The sequence below is a fragment of the Cenococcum geophilum genome, assembly GCF_001692895.1.
Source record: "Cenococcum geophilum 1.58 unplaced genomic scaffold K441scaffold_83, whole genome shotgun sequence".
Classification (NCBI taxonomy): domain Eukaryota; kingdom Fungi; phylum Ascomycota; class Dothideomycetes; order Gloniales; family Gloniaceae; genus Cenococcum; species Cenococcum geophilum.
Genome location: NW_027137641.1, coordinates 477,372 through 493,624, shown reverse-complemented (window position 1 = coordinate 493,624; position 16,253 = coordinate 477,372). Strand labels below are relative to the sequence as shown.

General features: G+C 33.4%; 1 protein-coding gene across 1 annotated transcript; it reads right to left on the bottom strand.

Moving 5' to 3' along the window:
- Positions 1-15,522: 15,522 nt before the first annotated feature.
- Positions 15,523-15,846, bottom strand: K441DRAFT_593473 (uncharacterized protein; the record flags this gene model as incomplete). The annotated part of the gene is made up of 2 exons (XM_067644915.1): positions 15,523-15,668; positions 15,696-15,846. Coding segments are annotated over 2 exons (297 nt in total), but the record flags the coding sequence as incomplete, so codon positions are not given.
- Between the last annotated feature and the right edge of the window lie 407 nt (positions 15,847-16,253).

The window sequence follows — 16,253 nt, the reverse complement described above, 5'->3', positions numbered from 1 at the left end:
TTAATTAGGCGTAGTATTTTTGGCAAGGACCTAACTAATTAAACAACTTTAATGGACATGTCTATATGGCTAAGCGAGCACTGCAGCAGCACCCCTGCATCTTAGCAACACCAACATCATTAACATTTATAAAATTAAGCCTTGCTTGCTTACTTTCCATATTAGTCTTATTTAAAAGCTAATGCCTTATTTACTTAATTTCTAATAATTAATTATTGCTGTTAATAACTTAACAACCTATACGCTTGTCTAAACCTTCGCGAATTGTTTGTAAAAACTTTAAAAACTTAACTAATAACGACACACTTAACAAGCTAAACTCCTCAGAGGTTACCTACTAGTCTCCCTTACCTTCCCCTATACCTTTAGGCGATACGCCGGCGTTATAGTCTCCATCCTCTATAATGGCGCCTCTCTTCGCGGCTTAACGCGAGACTTTAGCCGCTAAAAAAGCCGAAGAATAGCTTTAGTAACTACACGAGAAGGACCTAAGGATTAGAAGAGCTTAGGTAAAGGAGGTTAAGGACTAGGTAACTAACTAGAAAATAAGACTCCTTTAGGAATAGAAGAACTATACTAAAATGCTATACGTCCAAAAAGAATAGGAAGATTAGGTAACTAAACTCTATATATTAAGCCTCGCTATAGTAATAGCGAGATTAGCTACGGCAGTATTATCCTTAACCCTAATTAATAAACTGGGTAAGTTGCTCTTATTTATAGCTAATATCCTAAATACCCTCCTCCCTAGCGTCCCGAATAAAGAGATACTTAAGGTATTTTAGGGTACTTTCTTGCTTAATAACCTCTCTTGCCTTCGGATACACTAGCTCTGGTTTAAGCCTTAGAATAATATCCTTATTATTAATAGCGTCCTTTTTATAAGACTAAAAGAAGGGATAATAAAGGACTACCCGTCTGTTAAAGTGTGGGTAGAGGGCTTCCTTAACTATATAATGATTTTAATTATTATATATAAGAATCTTTTAGTAGATTTTATTCCCTAAATACTTACCTTTTATAATTAAGTTATCTAGCTATCTACTACTTACTAAATTGCTCCCTTAATGACTATGGCCTTGGAGTACTACTTTATAGTTATTTAAAAGAACTAGTTAGAGCTAGCCAACTAGAAGATCTCTAGTAACTTCTCAGATATTTATTATAATCCTAGTACTTATAAATCCGCATCTATCTTAAAACGCGCGTAAGTAAGTACTAATATCTTAAGGACCTGTTATAGCTTTAATAGAGGGAAGTATAACCTAGGTAAGGATTGCAAGTTCCTATATACCTGTAGTAAGTGCAGTGGCCTATATACTATAAGGAATTATAAGTAGTAATTACTAGAGGAAAGTATTAATAAGGAAAAGAAAGAGGAGGAAGAGGATTTTATTAAGCTATACCTATACTCCGCCGAAACTGTGCTCTACCCTTATAGTATAGGTAGGCTAAATACTATACTATTATTTCCAGTTTTTCTGCCCTCCTCTTCTCTACAGGACTCTCCCTCCCCCTTAATTATTTAAGCGTGGGGGCGTTATTTATCCCTATACCCTAGTAACCTCTAACGTAATATTATTGGTATCTTAAAGTTTAGATACTAGATTAGGGTAGACCTAGAAATTAAGCTTCTCTCCTAAAAGAATTAAGCCTTAATAGCCGCAAATACGGTCCTAATCTTAGAGAAGATTAGCGCCAATTTAGATATAGGTAGGATTATAATAGCAACGTCTCCTATTATATCCTTACCGCTAGGTTTAGTACCTAAAGCGGATAAGGGATAGCGCCGTATTTATAACTTATCCTTACTATCTAGCCAATCTGTTAACAACTTAATCCCTATAGCATTTGCCACACTATAATATTTAATAGTTTATTAAGTTCTCTAACACGTTATATATATAGGCCGTAGTTATATAATTATTAAGAGGGATATTAAGGACGCCTTTTAGAATATCCCACTTTCTATTAAAGCTTAACGCCTTATGGGGTTCTCCTGGAAGGGTATAGTGTATTTTAAACATTGCCTCTTATTCGGCCTTTAAACTACACCTTTTTTATTTAATCTTTTTACGGAGGGATTCTACTAAATACTTATCTAATATATCCTAAACGCCGCCTTAGAGTACTATCTAGATAATTTTATCTTTATACTCTCTAACGCTTCTATCCTCCCTTAATTGCTTAGTATATATAACTAATTAAGTAATAAATTAGGCATTCTATAAAACAAATTAAAGAATATTAAAGGCACTACGGCTAAAGTCCTAGGTTATATTATAGATACTCTAAAGTTTAAGCTGCGTCTTTCTTCTTTAAAATAGGCCACTACGATTAAGGAGATTAATAAAGCGTTAAGTGGTAGATCCCTAACGCTAGTTTAGAGTTAAAAACTAGCTAGTAGACTCGCTTGGAGCGCCTAGGTAATTAGGCTTAGGCGTTTATATAACCACTTTATTTAGGAGTTTATCTCTACTTATATAAAGGTAGGTAGTTATCCTTACTAATAGCTAATAGCTAAACTTCACTAAGACTTATTATGGTGGAGGGATGCTCTTACCCTTTTAAATAGTATCCTCTTCTTTAATAATACGGATTAAAAATAATTCTATCTCTTCTTAGATGTATCTAGGATTCTTAATTACGGGGCCTTCTTCTTCCTTAAGGATTCTTAAGGGATAATATGGCCGCCCTATTTAGTATCTCTACCCTAAGACAATTCTTTAAGCTGCTACCCTAATATAGAACACCGCCTTACCCTAATTAATAAGCGGGAGGTTTAAGCGATTATAACCTCGTTCTAGCTCTAGGTAACACGGTAGGAGTATAGCTTAGTCTATATCTATATAGATAACATAGTAGTACTTTTAGGATTTTAGAATATGGTGGTAAAAGGACTAGGTAATTACCCGCTCCGTAAGATCCTCTAACTAGCCGTAGCCTATAATATTACGCTCTATACAGAGTAGGTTTCCTCTACAGAAAATAGGCTAGCTAATACTCTATCTCGTTTTAATTGCAATAGGGTATTATTACTATGCCCGTATTAGGATACTTCTAATTTACCATTACTATACGCTTCTTTATTATATTTAATCTAACGCTAAAATAGGAGACCTAGTCCCTCTTAAAGACCCCCTACCTAATTTCTAGATTAAGGTAAAAGCCCCCTTAGAATGCTTTAGCTAACTATTATGGTATAGCCTCTCTAATAGAACGAGAGATTTATACTATCCCGTAATTAAGAGTTAGGAGGGCTACTGCAACCTTTATAGAGCGGTAAAGTACCTAGCGCCCCTCTACTACTTAGGAGAATGGATTACCTAATAGATCTTTAGTAATGCTAGTTTAGGAATAAGCCGTATTAAGCCTACTATAGTTAGAGCCTACGTCTCCGCAATTCGATCCCACTATATTAACGCTAATTATAACACCTCCGTTTTTAATAATCCTATTATTAAAAGGATTTTAGACAGTGTAACATCTATAAATCTCTCTACTACGGCTAAAAGATTGCTAATTACTAAAGATATCCTCGCCTAATTAGTTACCCTAAATACCTAATCCGTTAAGGATTTTAACTTTAATGCTGCTATTACTACGACCTTTACGGGATTCCTTTATTTAGGCGAGATTACCTATACTAAGGCTTAGAAAGATAGCCACGCCTTCTCTACTATAAAATATACTAGAAAAGATATAACGCTAGTAGAGGATTATATAATATTACGTCTAAAGCGTAGTAAAACGGACGTTAATTACTAAGGAGTCTTAATTATAATTGCCGCTTTAGGGTAACCTAAATGCGCAGTTTAAGCTATAAAATACCTGTTTAAAAATAACCCCTAACCTAGAAACGCCCCTCTCTTTTACTTTAAGAGATTGGCCTTTATAAGCTACGCGGTTAGAAATAAACTAAAGTATAAAGTTGCTGCTCTTGGCCTCTACTCTAAGCTCTATAATAGATACTTATTTTAGAAAGGTGCTGCTTAATACGCTTAAGATAATAGTTTTATGGACGGCTAAATATAGTAACTAGGCCGGTGGTCCTTATAAGCGTTCCAGCTTTACTGTTTATTATCCCTAAAAGACCTATTTTAGCTAAGTGTAAACTTCTAATATAAAACGCTAATACTATTCTTATTATTACTCGCCCTAGATATAATAGGCGAAGGTATTTAGGTATAATGGCGTATAAGAGTGCCTATTTTGGCACTCTAATATATTAACTTAAATCTCTCCTTTCCCCCCCTTTTTTATTTTTTATTTTTTTTTCCCCCTACTTTACCTTGTGTGGTACGGGCGTTGCGCTTCTAGGTCTATAGGTATTACGTTTAGTTAAGGCAGGGTAATCCCCTATAAATGGCTTTGTGAATATACCCATTCTTAATTAATGCCTTTAAGCCCGTACCTACTAATTAGATTAATTAATCCTCTTCTCTGTAAGTGTATAAATAATAGATAGATATATTTATGTGGCTAAGCGAGCACTACGGTAGCACCCCTGTATTTTAGCAACACTAACATTATTAATATTTATAAAATTAAGCCTTACTTGCTTGCTTTCCCTTCTACCTATACCTTTTTCTTTAGTTGTATATTTTAGGCTTTATAAATAGATACTGTAGCGATATGCTTGCGTATGGGTCTATAGGCATCACGTTTAGTTAAGGCAGGGCAATCCCCTGCAAATGGCCTTGCGAATATACCCATTCTTAATTGATGCCTTTGAGCCCGTACCCACCAATTAGATTAATTAATCCTCTTCTCCGCAAGCGTGTAAATAATAGACCGCCGGTTAAAGTTTTATAAAATCTTAACTTCTCTAAATTATTATAGTTGTCGTCTATAGCCTTAGCGTAGTAAGTCTTTCTTATCTTATACCTAGTCTAGGGGTCTAGGCTTCTTAGGGTGTTATTTATAAAACTTTAGTAGTACGCGCTTATACCCTTTTAGGGACTTCTTAAGTTCCTAGGTTTTCTTATTATAATACTTCCACTTAATATAATATGTTAAGCCATGCTCGTCTCTTTGTTTATTATATATATTGAGGATTTTTTTTAAATTTTTACTTGTCCGTAATATTGCCGTTATTATCTCTTTTAGATATTCTGCCTATAATATTACGGCGTTCCTCTTTATTAATATATACTTAGCTAGGAATCTCTTCTAGAAACTAGAGATAGACTTTTAAAGTATAAAAAGACTTGTTAACACAAATATAGTTTAGGAGATCTACTATAACTGCCCCTCTATAGGCGGCTAAGACGGGCTAGGGTTTATCCTAGTTATTATCCTATTTCCTCTTAGGCTAGTTAGTCTTTATATTTTTAAGGCTAACTATAACTATATTATCCTTTTTAAATATTATACCTTTATCCTATTTTATATTAGCGTTATCTTTATAGCGTTACTAGGAGATATAGGCTAGGGCCTTAAGCTAAGTTAAGATACGCTTAAAGCGGTTAGCAATAGCATTAGCTTATAGGTACTCTTTCTTTATATATATAGATAGGGCTAATGGCTAGGGGCCTACTGGTTTAATGCCTAAACGTAGGTTATAGCCATAGTTAGTAAAGAACGATAAGATTTCTATAGTTTTGTTAACCTAGTTATTTATAGTAAACTTAGTAAGGGGGAGCTAATCTACCTAGTTATTTTAGGTAAAGCTTATAAAAGCGCGTAGATACTTATTTATTACTACGTTAATAATCTTAGTCTAGCCATTTATTTTAGGGTGCTATATAAAACTAGGGCTTAGAGTTACCTTTAGGCGCTAGTTTAGGTGGCGCTAGAAGTCAGAAACAAATAAAGAGCCTCTATTAGAGATAATGGTACTTAGGGCGCTATATAACTTATAGATAGTATAGATAAATGCTTTAATAAGCTCCTTTATATCTAGGCTAGTAACAGAAATAAAGTGTCTTATCTTTATTAGGCGGTTAATAATAATAAAGATATATCTATATATTTTGCCATTATGAAGGCACTTAGGTAGGTTAACGACGTAGTTAATAGAGATATTAGTTTATAGGCAGACTAGTAATTCTAGTAGTTTTAGAAAACCAGGTAGTGCTAAATATAGGGTCTTTATACAGAAGTAGAGAGCGTAGTTTTTTTATAAAGGTAGCTATAAACTATAAAATACCTAGCTACTAATAGGTTTAATTAAGGAGGTCTAGTGTCTTAATGCGGCCTAGGTGGCCTATAGGACCCAAACTATACGTATAGTATATAACTTCTAGTTAGAGTTTAGGTAAATTAGGGATAAATACTTAATTTCTATAGTAGATTAGGCCGTTAATAATTAAATATTCGGATTTATTATAGCGGAGTAACTTCCTAATCTACTTGGGCTAACGGTGTGCTTTATGGCCTTCCTGTTCGCGTAATGTAGCTAATATATCCCTAGTAAGTTTATTCTCCTTATAGGCATTCTTAATAGGCTCCTTAAGGGCTTTTTTTAGGCTTTGGGTTTATTACTATAATAAAGTCTTTAACGCTTTAGTCTTAGGATTCGCTTAGTAGCTCTTCTAGGATAGCGGGGTTAACTTTTTTTAGTAGTAAGATAATGTGGTTTTAGTGTTATAGACATTTATTACTAGTATTAGTAGGTACTACGCCTAGGAGGCGGCTAAGAATGTTTAGGATTATAGCTTTAGTACTAGGCCTATAAGTAATAATAAAGTTAAACTAAGAGAGGAACTTAGCCTAACGGACTTAGCGTTAGTTTAGTTATTTTATTGTTATAAAAGTTTAGAGGTTCTTATAGTCCGTAATAATCTTAAATAATTACTTAGTTCCTTATAGTTTAGGGCGCTATTCTTTTAGTGCTTTTATAATTACTAGGAGCTCCTTATTATATATCTTATAGTTATATTTAGGGGCAAAGTGTTTAGCAGAGAAGAATGCAACTAGCTTAAGTTTACTATCTTTACTAGCTTAGTAAAGCACTCCTCCTAAAGCCTAGTTTAAGGCGTCTGTCTCTACTATAGTCTTCTTTATATAGTTATAGTATGCTAAAACCGGTGCTGTAGTAAACGCTGTTTTTAGGGTCTAAGACGCCTGTGCTTAATTAGGGCTCTATAACTAGCTATGTAACGGAACCTTGTAGCAAGAACTACGGTGGGCTCGTTATTGGGCTAGGTGTGTAGGAAATGCAAGTATAAAAGTCAACAACGTAATAATAACTGGTGGAGTGGTTGCCCAATAGATTAACTCTAATTATATTCTGAGAATTACTATAAGGAAGAAACTATCTAGGTAGGGACTAAGGGTCCTTAAATACACAACCGTACTCTTATAAAATCCTTCTTATATATAATATACGTCTTATATATAAGGTACGTAAGTTCCTCTTGTTCCTCTTGTTTAATACGTAGCATATTATATAACCTTAGTTACTATTCCTCGTTATATGGTTTTATTGGCTCTATTCTAGACTATACCTAAATTAACTAACTAGCTTCCTTCGACTCTTCTCTAAGTAGTCGTAATATTATACTTAAAGCGTCCATAATACTATCTCCCTCCTCTTTATCTTTGTCCTTAAAGATTTAAAACATCTTTAAGTTATTTACTAGAGGTGTAATATCCATTTAATTAATTTAGTTAATATTATTGCTTATTATACCTAAAGCAATTTCTTCTTTACACGCCTAATGTCGTGCTTACACTGTTGCTGTAATATTATCTCTTAGTAAGATTATACCGTCTCTATATTCTTGTTATTCGAAAGAGGGGTTAGTTTATATTGCATTAGCGAACCTATCTTCGCGATAACCGTTCTCTTACTTAGAGTATACTAAAGCGAATATTCGTTTGTCTTGTAACGTTCGCTCTACTTCTAATGCTAAATATACGCGACCTATTACTCTTAATAGTCGTCTAGTTCCCTAATTAACTTGTTTTAGGGTCTTATGTTTAATCTGCTGCTGCTCAACTAGATGGTAAACTATTATAAGCCCTTACTAAGTTAGAACGTTCCTATAATGCGGAATAGAAGGCCCTAGATGCTTAAATTGCGGCGTTTACTTATCTGCTTTGTCTTAAGAAGGTTTATAAGAAGGTTCGTTTTAAGGAGTAGAAACTTATAAAATAAGGTCTATAGGAATTAGGTAATAAAAAAACGGATTCTCCTCCAATAGAGAAGGAAATAGATCCGAATAGTTCGGCAACTGCTCTTTTTAGGTCCCCTTTAGGTGACTCGTTCTTTAGCGATCTTTCTTTATTAATGCTGCCTAACCTAATTTCTTCTAATACTCCTATACCTTTCCTATAGCGTTCTTTAAATTCTCTAGTAGCTCCTAGGTAGTCTTAGTATAGCCTATTCACTTAACTTTATACTATGTTTTATTATTAACGTCCTTATAACTAACAATCTTTAAAATTTACTATTCGTCTTCTTCCTATCCTCTATACGTGTCTACTTTATAGACCAGTGGCTTAACATTCCCATATACTGGCTCTAGTATTGCAATATGCTGTATAAGGTAGATTTTTATTTTGGCTGGTAGGTTTAACTTAAACGTAACTAGTAAAATCCTTTACGTAATTTTAAAAGGTTCTAGTCTAACGTAGTCTAATTTCTTACTTAGTTGTTAACTCTTAAAATTTTTGTATAGTAGCTATACTTTATCTCCCTCCTTAAGATCTGGTCCCTTAGATCTCTTAGCATTATAGTACTTTTTTATTCTCTCTTATACTTTCTTTACTAATTCTATAAAGTCTACATAAAGATTTATTAATGTCTTTATTCTTTCTTTAGCTATACTACTTATTTTCTTTACTTACTATAGTAATAATGATGTTCTCGGCTTATATCCATAATTTGCCTTAAATAGTAATATGCCTATTCCTTCTTAAGGTGTTATATTATATATAAACTATATAACTAGTAATAGCGATACCTAATTATTTTATGCATAATTGATATAATGCCTTAGATACTGCTCTAGCGTCTAATTTAATCTTTCCGTTTAACCGTCTGTCTGTGGATGATATATAGTAGAAGTTGCTACTTAAACTCTTTGCTCCGCTAAGAACACTTCCTAGAATGCTGCTATAAATCTTAAATCTCTATCCGATATAATTTTACTTAGTGCTCCATATCTTATAAACACTTCTTTAATATAGATTTTAGCGACATCTTCCGTTAAGATTTCTTCTGTGCATGCTATAAAGTATTCCCACTTTATAAGCTTATCTACTATTACTAAGATCGCGTTATAATCTTGTCCGGTAATAGGATCTTTTAATTTTAGCAACTTAATAATAAAGTCCCATAATATAACCTCCTATGGTCTCTTTGGTGTTTTAATAGGTTATAGCCCTCTATATGGCTTATACCTTATTAGTTTATTCCTTTAGTAATCTAAATATTTCTTTATAACCTTTCTGGCTATCCTTTAGATTCCGTTAATAATATACTCCTTCTAGAGTTTTAACATTAAGCCTATAGCTCTATTGTGTCCTTAAGTTAGTCCCTTATAGAAGTCCTCTATAAACTGCTTTGTTATGCTTCTTAGGATATACCTTACTTCTTAATTTTTATATATATCCGTTTATAGATCTTTTAGCTATACCTTTAGAATTCTTTACGCCTAAAAGCTTTCTAGTATCTCGTAGACCTTCTCTAGTTTATTGTTTTCTTAAGTTGCTATAATTTTCGGATAATTATACCTAATTAATCCGTCTATATCTTTTTGCAATAAAGCCCCTAATGGCTTTTCCTTATTTTATAGTTTAGCTTTACGGCTTAGAGCGTTTGCCCGCGTATTATCTGTTCCTTTAGTATACTAAATCTTAAAATAGTATTCCATAAGCATCTCTGCCTATCTAACCTATCTTTAGTTAAGTTCCTTTGTTGTTAGGAATCCTATTAGGTTCTTATAATCCGTTTTAACTATAAATAGTTTCTCTATACCTTATAAGAATGCTCTCTATTTCTTTAATGCTGTAATTATACCTAATAACTCCTTGTTATAGATATTATAGTTTAACTCTAGTGGTATTATCTTCCAACTATAGTATACCACTGGGTGCCATCTATCTTAATGCCTTTATATAAAGCACGCCCCTAGTATATAGTCTAATACATCTATTTCTATAACTGTCTCTAGTCTTAGTTAATAGATCTTAAAAACTGGCTCCTGGGTAAATAACTCTTTAACTTTTTTAAAGAGTTCTCTTTACTCTTTCCCCTATGCCTATAGTTCTTCTTTCTTTGTTAATTGCGTAAATGGCTTAATGTCCTTTAACCACTGCGCTATAAACCTTCTACAGTAATTATAAAATCCTAGGAACGATTTTAACTATATAATATTCTCTAGTTCCTACTAATTTACTATAGCCTTAATCTTCTTTGGATTTATACTAAGTTGGCCTAATTTAATAATAAATTTAACGAAATCGGTCTTCCTGGTGAAGAACTCGCATTTTTTAATTGCTACTAGCATCTATTCTTCTTATAGTCTCTTTAAGACCTATTTAACGTATTCCATGTGTTCTTCCTTAGTTATTAAGTAGATAATAATATCATTAAGATATACTATAACAAATTCATTTAAGTATTCTCCTAATATATTGTTAATACGCTTCTAGAACGTTGCTAGTGCGTTTATAAGCCTGAATTGCATAACTAATAGTTTATATAGTCCTTCTTTTAATCTAAAGGCTGCCTTCTATTTGTCGCCTTTCTTAATCCTAATTTAATGGTACGCCTATCTTAGATCTATCTTTATAAAGATTTGCGCGTTGCCTATTCTATCTTAGATCTCGCTAATTAAGGGTAAAAGATACCTATCCTTTCTAGTGATGCTATTTAACTGTCTGTAGTCGATATACAGCCTTAGTTTGCCATTTTTCTTTAGTATGAATAGTACTAGATAACCCGCTAATGACTATAATGGCCTAATGTATTCCTTTCGTAGATTTTCCTAGATAAACTCTTTTAACGCTCTACCTTCTTCTTTGGTAAGCTTATAGATTGGAAAGAACTTTAGACTTATTCCTGGTTCTAATTCTATTTTATAATCCCATACTGCATATTCTAATAGCTTTTTACTTTCCGGTGACCATAGTTTCTTACCATACTTATAGTATCTCTTTAGTATATAGCTTAGTCCTTTTTCTATTTCTTCGTAGGTTGCTCCTACTTAGTACTATATTAACTTGGCTTACTATTATATCTTACGGCGTTAAGTATCTCTAATATTGACCTAACCTGTAATCTAATCAATCCTTAGATTGTATTCCTGTAACTAAGGCATGCCTAATACTGCCTTGTCCCATCCTAATGGTAGGATATTAAAAGACATCTCGATTTATCTTCCTTTAATAGTTATTTAAATAGGTCCTGTTTTAAGATTAATAATCCCTCCTCTATAGGTTATTAGATCCCCTAAAATTGTAACTAATAGGTAAAGTTACTTCTTTTATCTATAAGGTAGCCCCATTCTCTTAACTACTGCTAGTAAGATATGGTTTCGCGTTACTCTACTATCTATTAGCGCTTTAAACTGCTAATCTTGCTAATTAATCTATAAATTTAGGTGTTATTTTTAAATTTCTTTAAGGGTTTAAGGCTCTACTACTGGCTCCCTCTAGTTTTATAGGCCTCTACTTTTTCTAACTATTGGCTGCTTAATCTTAGTGCACTTAACTCGCTCTTCGGCCAATGCCTAGTTTGCTTTTTATCTTTAATATACTATAGACACGTGTTTTCTAGGCATTCCCACCACTGTTATCCATCTAAGTATTCTTCTATAAGAAATCTTCCTGGTTAAAGTACTAAACTTCCTTCCTCTTGGCCCTCTATTGGATGCTATCTATATATATATTTGGTATTCCTATACTATTGCTCGTCCGTTATCTAGTATATCCTTATAGGATATTTCTGGTTCTTTTCTTTTAGATTCTTATATATTTCGCATATATTGTCTACGCACGCAATCTATAATAACGTATAGTGTGCTAGGTGTTTTAGGTTAACTTTTAGCTTATCTTCGTTCCTAAGTTTAAACCTTTGTCGTGCTAATCTAAACGTTATAACTTTATTTGTAGGTACTAAGATGCGTTTCTTGCTTCTCTAGTCCTCTAAATGTTCCTTTAGATCCTTTAACGTTATAATTAAGGCTCCTTTAATATGCGTTATGGCCTTCTCTATAATTAGGTGGTCCTAGATAACTTTTTTATTTAACCATATATAGAAATCTTCCCACTTATTATTATGCCTTTGCCTATACTACTTTTAGTACAGCTGCTAGAGTGTATACGGTCTGTTTGTAAGGAAATATTTCTTTATTACTACATTGTAACAGCCTTTAGTATATCGTTCCTTAAACCTAATAAGAATCCCTAGATCCTCTTCTTGTTCCAGTTTAGTAAGCCACTTAGCTTTTAGTGTGCCTGCTTTTAGCCTATTAATAATTCTTCGTACTAGTGCTCTATCCTTCATACGTTCTAATATGCTAGATCTTCTATCTAGTTTCTGTTCTTGCCATACGATAATTCTTTGCCTAAATTCTTCCATGGTTTCTTTTGGTTTGCGCCTTGCGCTCTAATCCTTAAAGTTATTTTACTTTTTAATCTTAGTATTAATTCTTTAATCTTTAGGCTGAATACTATGCTCCCCTAGTAAGTCTTCTGGGTTTATGTATCTGTCTCCTAGTTTAATCGCTGTTTGCGCTATAGATTCTCTAATCTATAAAGAAGCTCCTTGCCTCTTGTCTATGGGTATTTTAATTTATACTCCAAATTCCTAACCCCTTAAATTCCTTAATCCTAAGCTTGCTTCTAATTTAAGCTTAGCCCCTACCTTAGTCCAACTAGGCTTGACTAGTGTCCTCGTCTTATCTTAAAAGTCCTAAATCTCACTTATCTCGTCTTAAGAATCTTATACCGTTGGGAATTCTTATCCCGAGCTTATTTGTATGTCTTTAAACTAAGCTGCTACTCTGCTCCATTAGTTTCTATCTATTGTGGGTCCTTAAGCTTGCCTTATCTTGTCTTAAGAATCTTGGTTATCTCTTATCTTATCTTAAGAATCTTAAGCCTTTGGCCTTTTGCCTTTATTAAGTGCCGAAGTGGTTCGCTATCCTACTTCTCTTGCGTCTTGTAAAGCGATAAACATCGTGTCTAGTGGGGTTTCGATCCCTACTAATATTCCCTATTCTATAGTGGAATTATCCTCTACCTTTAGTATAACATCTCCGAGGTCTGCTCGCTCTTAGTAAGCGGCCCTTATTACCTTATCGTTACGGAATATTTTGCCTAGGTTAAATTTATCGTCCTTAATATCCGATCTGCGAACTAGTTTATTAGTTCCTCTATATCCTATAGGTGCTAGCTTTTATAGCTAATAGCTTACACCATACTTAGCGTCCTTATAAATTTAGTATACGTTGTTATAACAAAACGCAAAACTTCTAATTAAATATTCTTTTGTTCCTCGTAGTATATTATTGTCCCTCTATACGTGTATATTGTCTACTAGTCTTATACCTTTTACTACGTAGTAACTTTGCCCACTTCTATAGTCTCTAACGTAATAACCCTATTTCCCGTAATTTATATAAGCTCCTTCTTTAAACCATTTTTCTTGTTATGGAGTCCGCCTAAATATCTTCTGCTGTTAAGATCCCTAATTCGGCCTCTGCTCCTTAGACCTTTAATTACTTAATCTTTATCCTCTAGGTTTCCACGGTTTACTCCATCTCTTATAGGCTTCTTTAGTACTACTTAAGTCTATTAGCTCTACGCCATACTATAGTTTCTAACTTGGCTTTTGTCATTATATACTTTGCGCCTTATACGACTATAGAACTCTATCCTGGCCTCTTTTAGCCTATTCCCTTTAGTAGATCCGATTGTTAATCTTAATCACTTAATCTATTAGTTCCCTTAGGGTATCCGCATCTTTTATTAGGATAATCGCGTCCTAGACTTTAGCCTTAAGTCCCTATTTATACTGTGCCATAAGCGCCCTATTATTTCACTCTACTTATGTTGCTAGTGTCTGGAACTATATTATATACTTAATTGCTGAAGTTCGTTACACAAGGTTCTGGAGTTTTTTTTCCGCCGTAGTTATTTCTTCCAGGTCTCTAAATATCTGCGTAAGTTGTTTTATGAATTCTTCCTAACTTAAGAACATAAATCGCACGTCTTAGTTAGTAGTCGTTATTCCGTTTGCCTATATCTCTATAAGGTAAGGTTTAAACCACTTAAGTGCTTTTCCTAATAAGAATAGTCCTGCGTAGGCTATCCGATTCACGGGTATAGGTAACTTTGCTCCCTCCTGTGAGACCTTAAAGTACATCTACGTAAGGAATCCTTTAAGCTTTAACCTCTTTTCTGTGAATCTCTTAATTAATAGTAGCTTAATCTTTGCTGCTCCTATTCCATTAAGTCTTTCTTCTAACACTATATTATTAGCTATTAGCTAGTTAACTATTTTCTATAGCTATCCGACCGTTATAGGTTGCTATAAGTTAGTATCTGCTATACTAGTATCACCTCCTGTCCCTGAAGTAGTTACTGCCGTTAATGGCGTTGTGGTGGCTGCTTTTGGTGGCATGTTGTTTGACTTCTTATATTAATACCGTAACTAGGTAGTAATTATGTAACGGAACCTTATAGCAAGAACTACGGTGGGCTCGTTATTAGGCTAGGTATGTAGGAAATATAAGTATAAAAGTTAATAACGTAATAATAACTGGTGGAGTGGTTGCCCAACAGATTAACTCTAATTGTATTCTAAGAATTACTATAAGGAAGGAACTATCTAGGTAGGGACTGAGGGTCCTTAAATACACAACCGTACTCCTATAAAATCCTTCTTATATATAATATACGTCTTATACGTAAGGTACGTAAGTTCCTCTTGTTCCTCTTGTTTAACACGTAGTATATTATATAACTTTGGTTACCATTCCTCGTCACATGGTTCTATTGGCTCCATTCTAGACCGTGCCTAAATTAACTAACTAGCTTCCTCCGACTTTTCTCTAAGTAGTCGTAATATTGCACTTAAAGCGTCCGTAACAAGCCGGTGCTTTTCTTTAGTAGCCTAGTTATAGGCTTAACTACCTTAGAAAAGCCTTAGATAAATTATTAGTAAAAGTTCGCGAAGCTAAGAAATTACTATAGTTCCTTAACTAATATCGGGTCCTTCTATTTCTGTAAGGCCTATACCTTCTTAGGGTCTATAGTTATGCCGTTAGTTAAGATAATTAAGCTAAGGTATTTTGTTTTAGTGGCATAAAACTTAAACTTATTAATATTAATCTAGAGTTTAGCATTACTAAGTCTTTAGATAATTTTATTTATATATTTTATATACTTAGCGCGTATTTTTAAGAAGATAAGGACATTATTAAGATATACAGTATAGTAGTTGTTAAGGGCGTTATATAAAATATGGTTTATATAGTTTTAGAATATAGCGGGTATATTATAGAGACTAAATAGTATAACTAATGTTTTATAGAGCCTAAACCGGGTAATAAATACTATAAGCTACTTATAGCCTTCCGCGATTCGGATCTGGTTAAATATAGTAATTACGTTAAGCTTAGTAAAGTACTTAGCGCTATAGAGTACGTTAAGTATCTTACGGATTAGTAGTAATAGGTACCGATTTTTAATAGTAACTATGTTTAGGCCTTAGTAGTTATAGTAGATTTATATACCGCCGCTAGGTTTTATAGTAAGGAGGAGTAGTATAGCAGCTAGTAATGTTAATTTATAGATAAAACCCTTATCTAGTATCTTATTAATCCACTTCTTTATATAACTAAGTTTAGCGGGTAAAAGTAGTCTATTTTTTATAATATGGGGCTTACTTTCCAGGTATAATCTTAATTTTATAGTCCTATGGTTGGTAAGGGGGCAGCTTATCTACGTTTTTAGGGAGAAAGTGTTTAATATATTTATGGAACTCTTTTAGTAAGCATTATAAAATGTCTTTATAGGTTAATCCTGGTTTGCCTTTTAGGAATTTTTTAATATTAGTATTAACTATCTTTTAGTATAGGAACTTAGACTTAGTTTTTAGGTTTATTTTAAGGAAGTTATAGAAATAAAGGGGTAGCGCTTTATAGGCTTCCTCTATTATATAGTTACCTTCTACTAGCTAACGGAAAGACCTTTCTAATAGGTTTAGTACTTCTATTAGGCCTATAGGCAGCTCTTTAAGTAGCTATTAATGCTCTTCTTATTTAAATAGTTCTACTAGCTCCGCTATATAG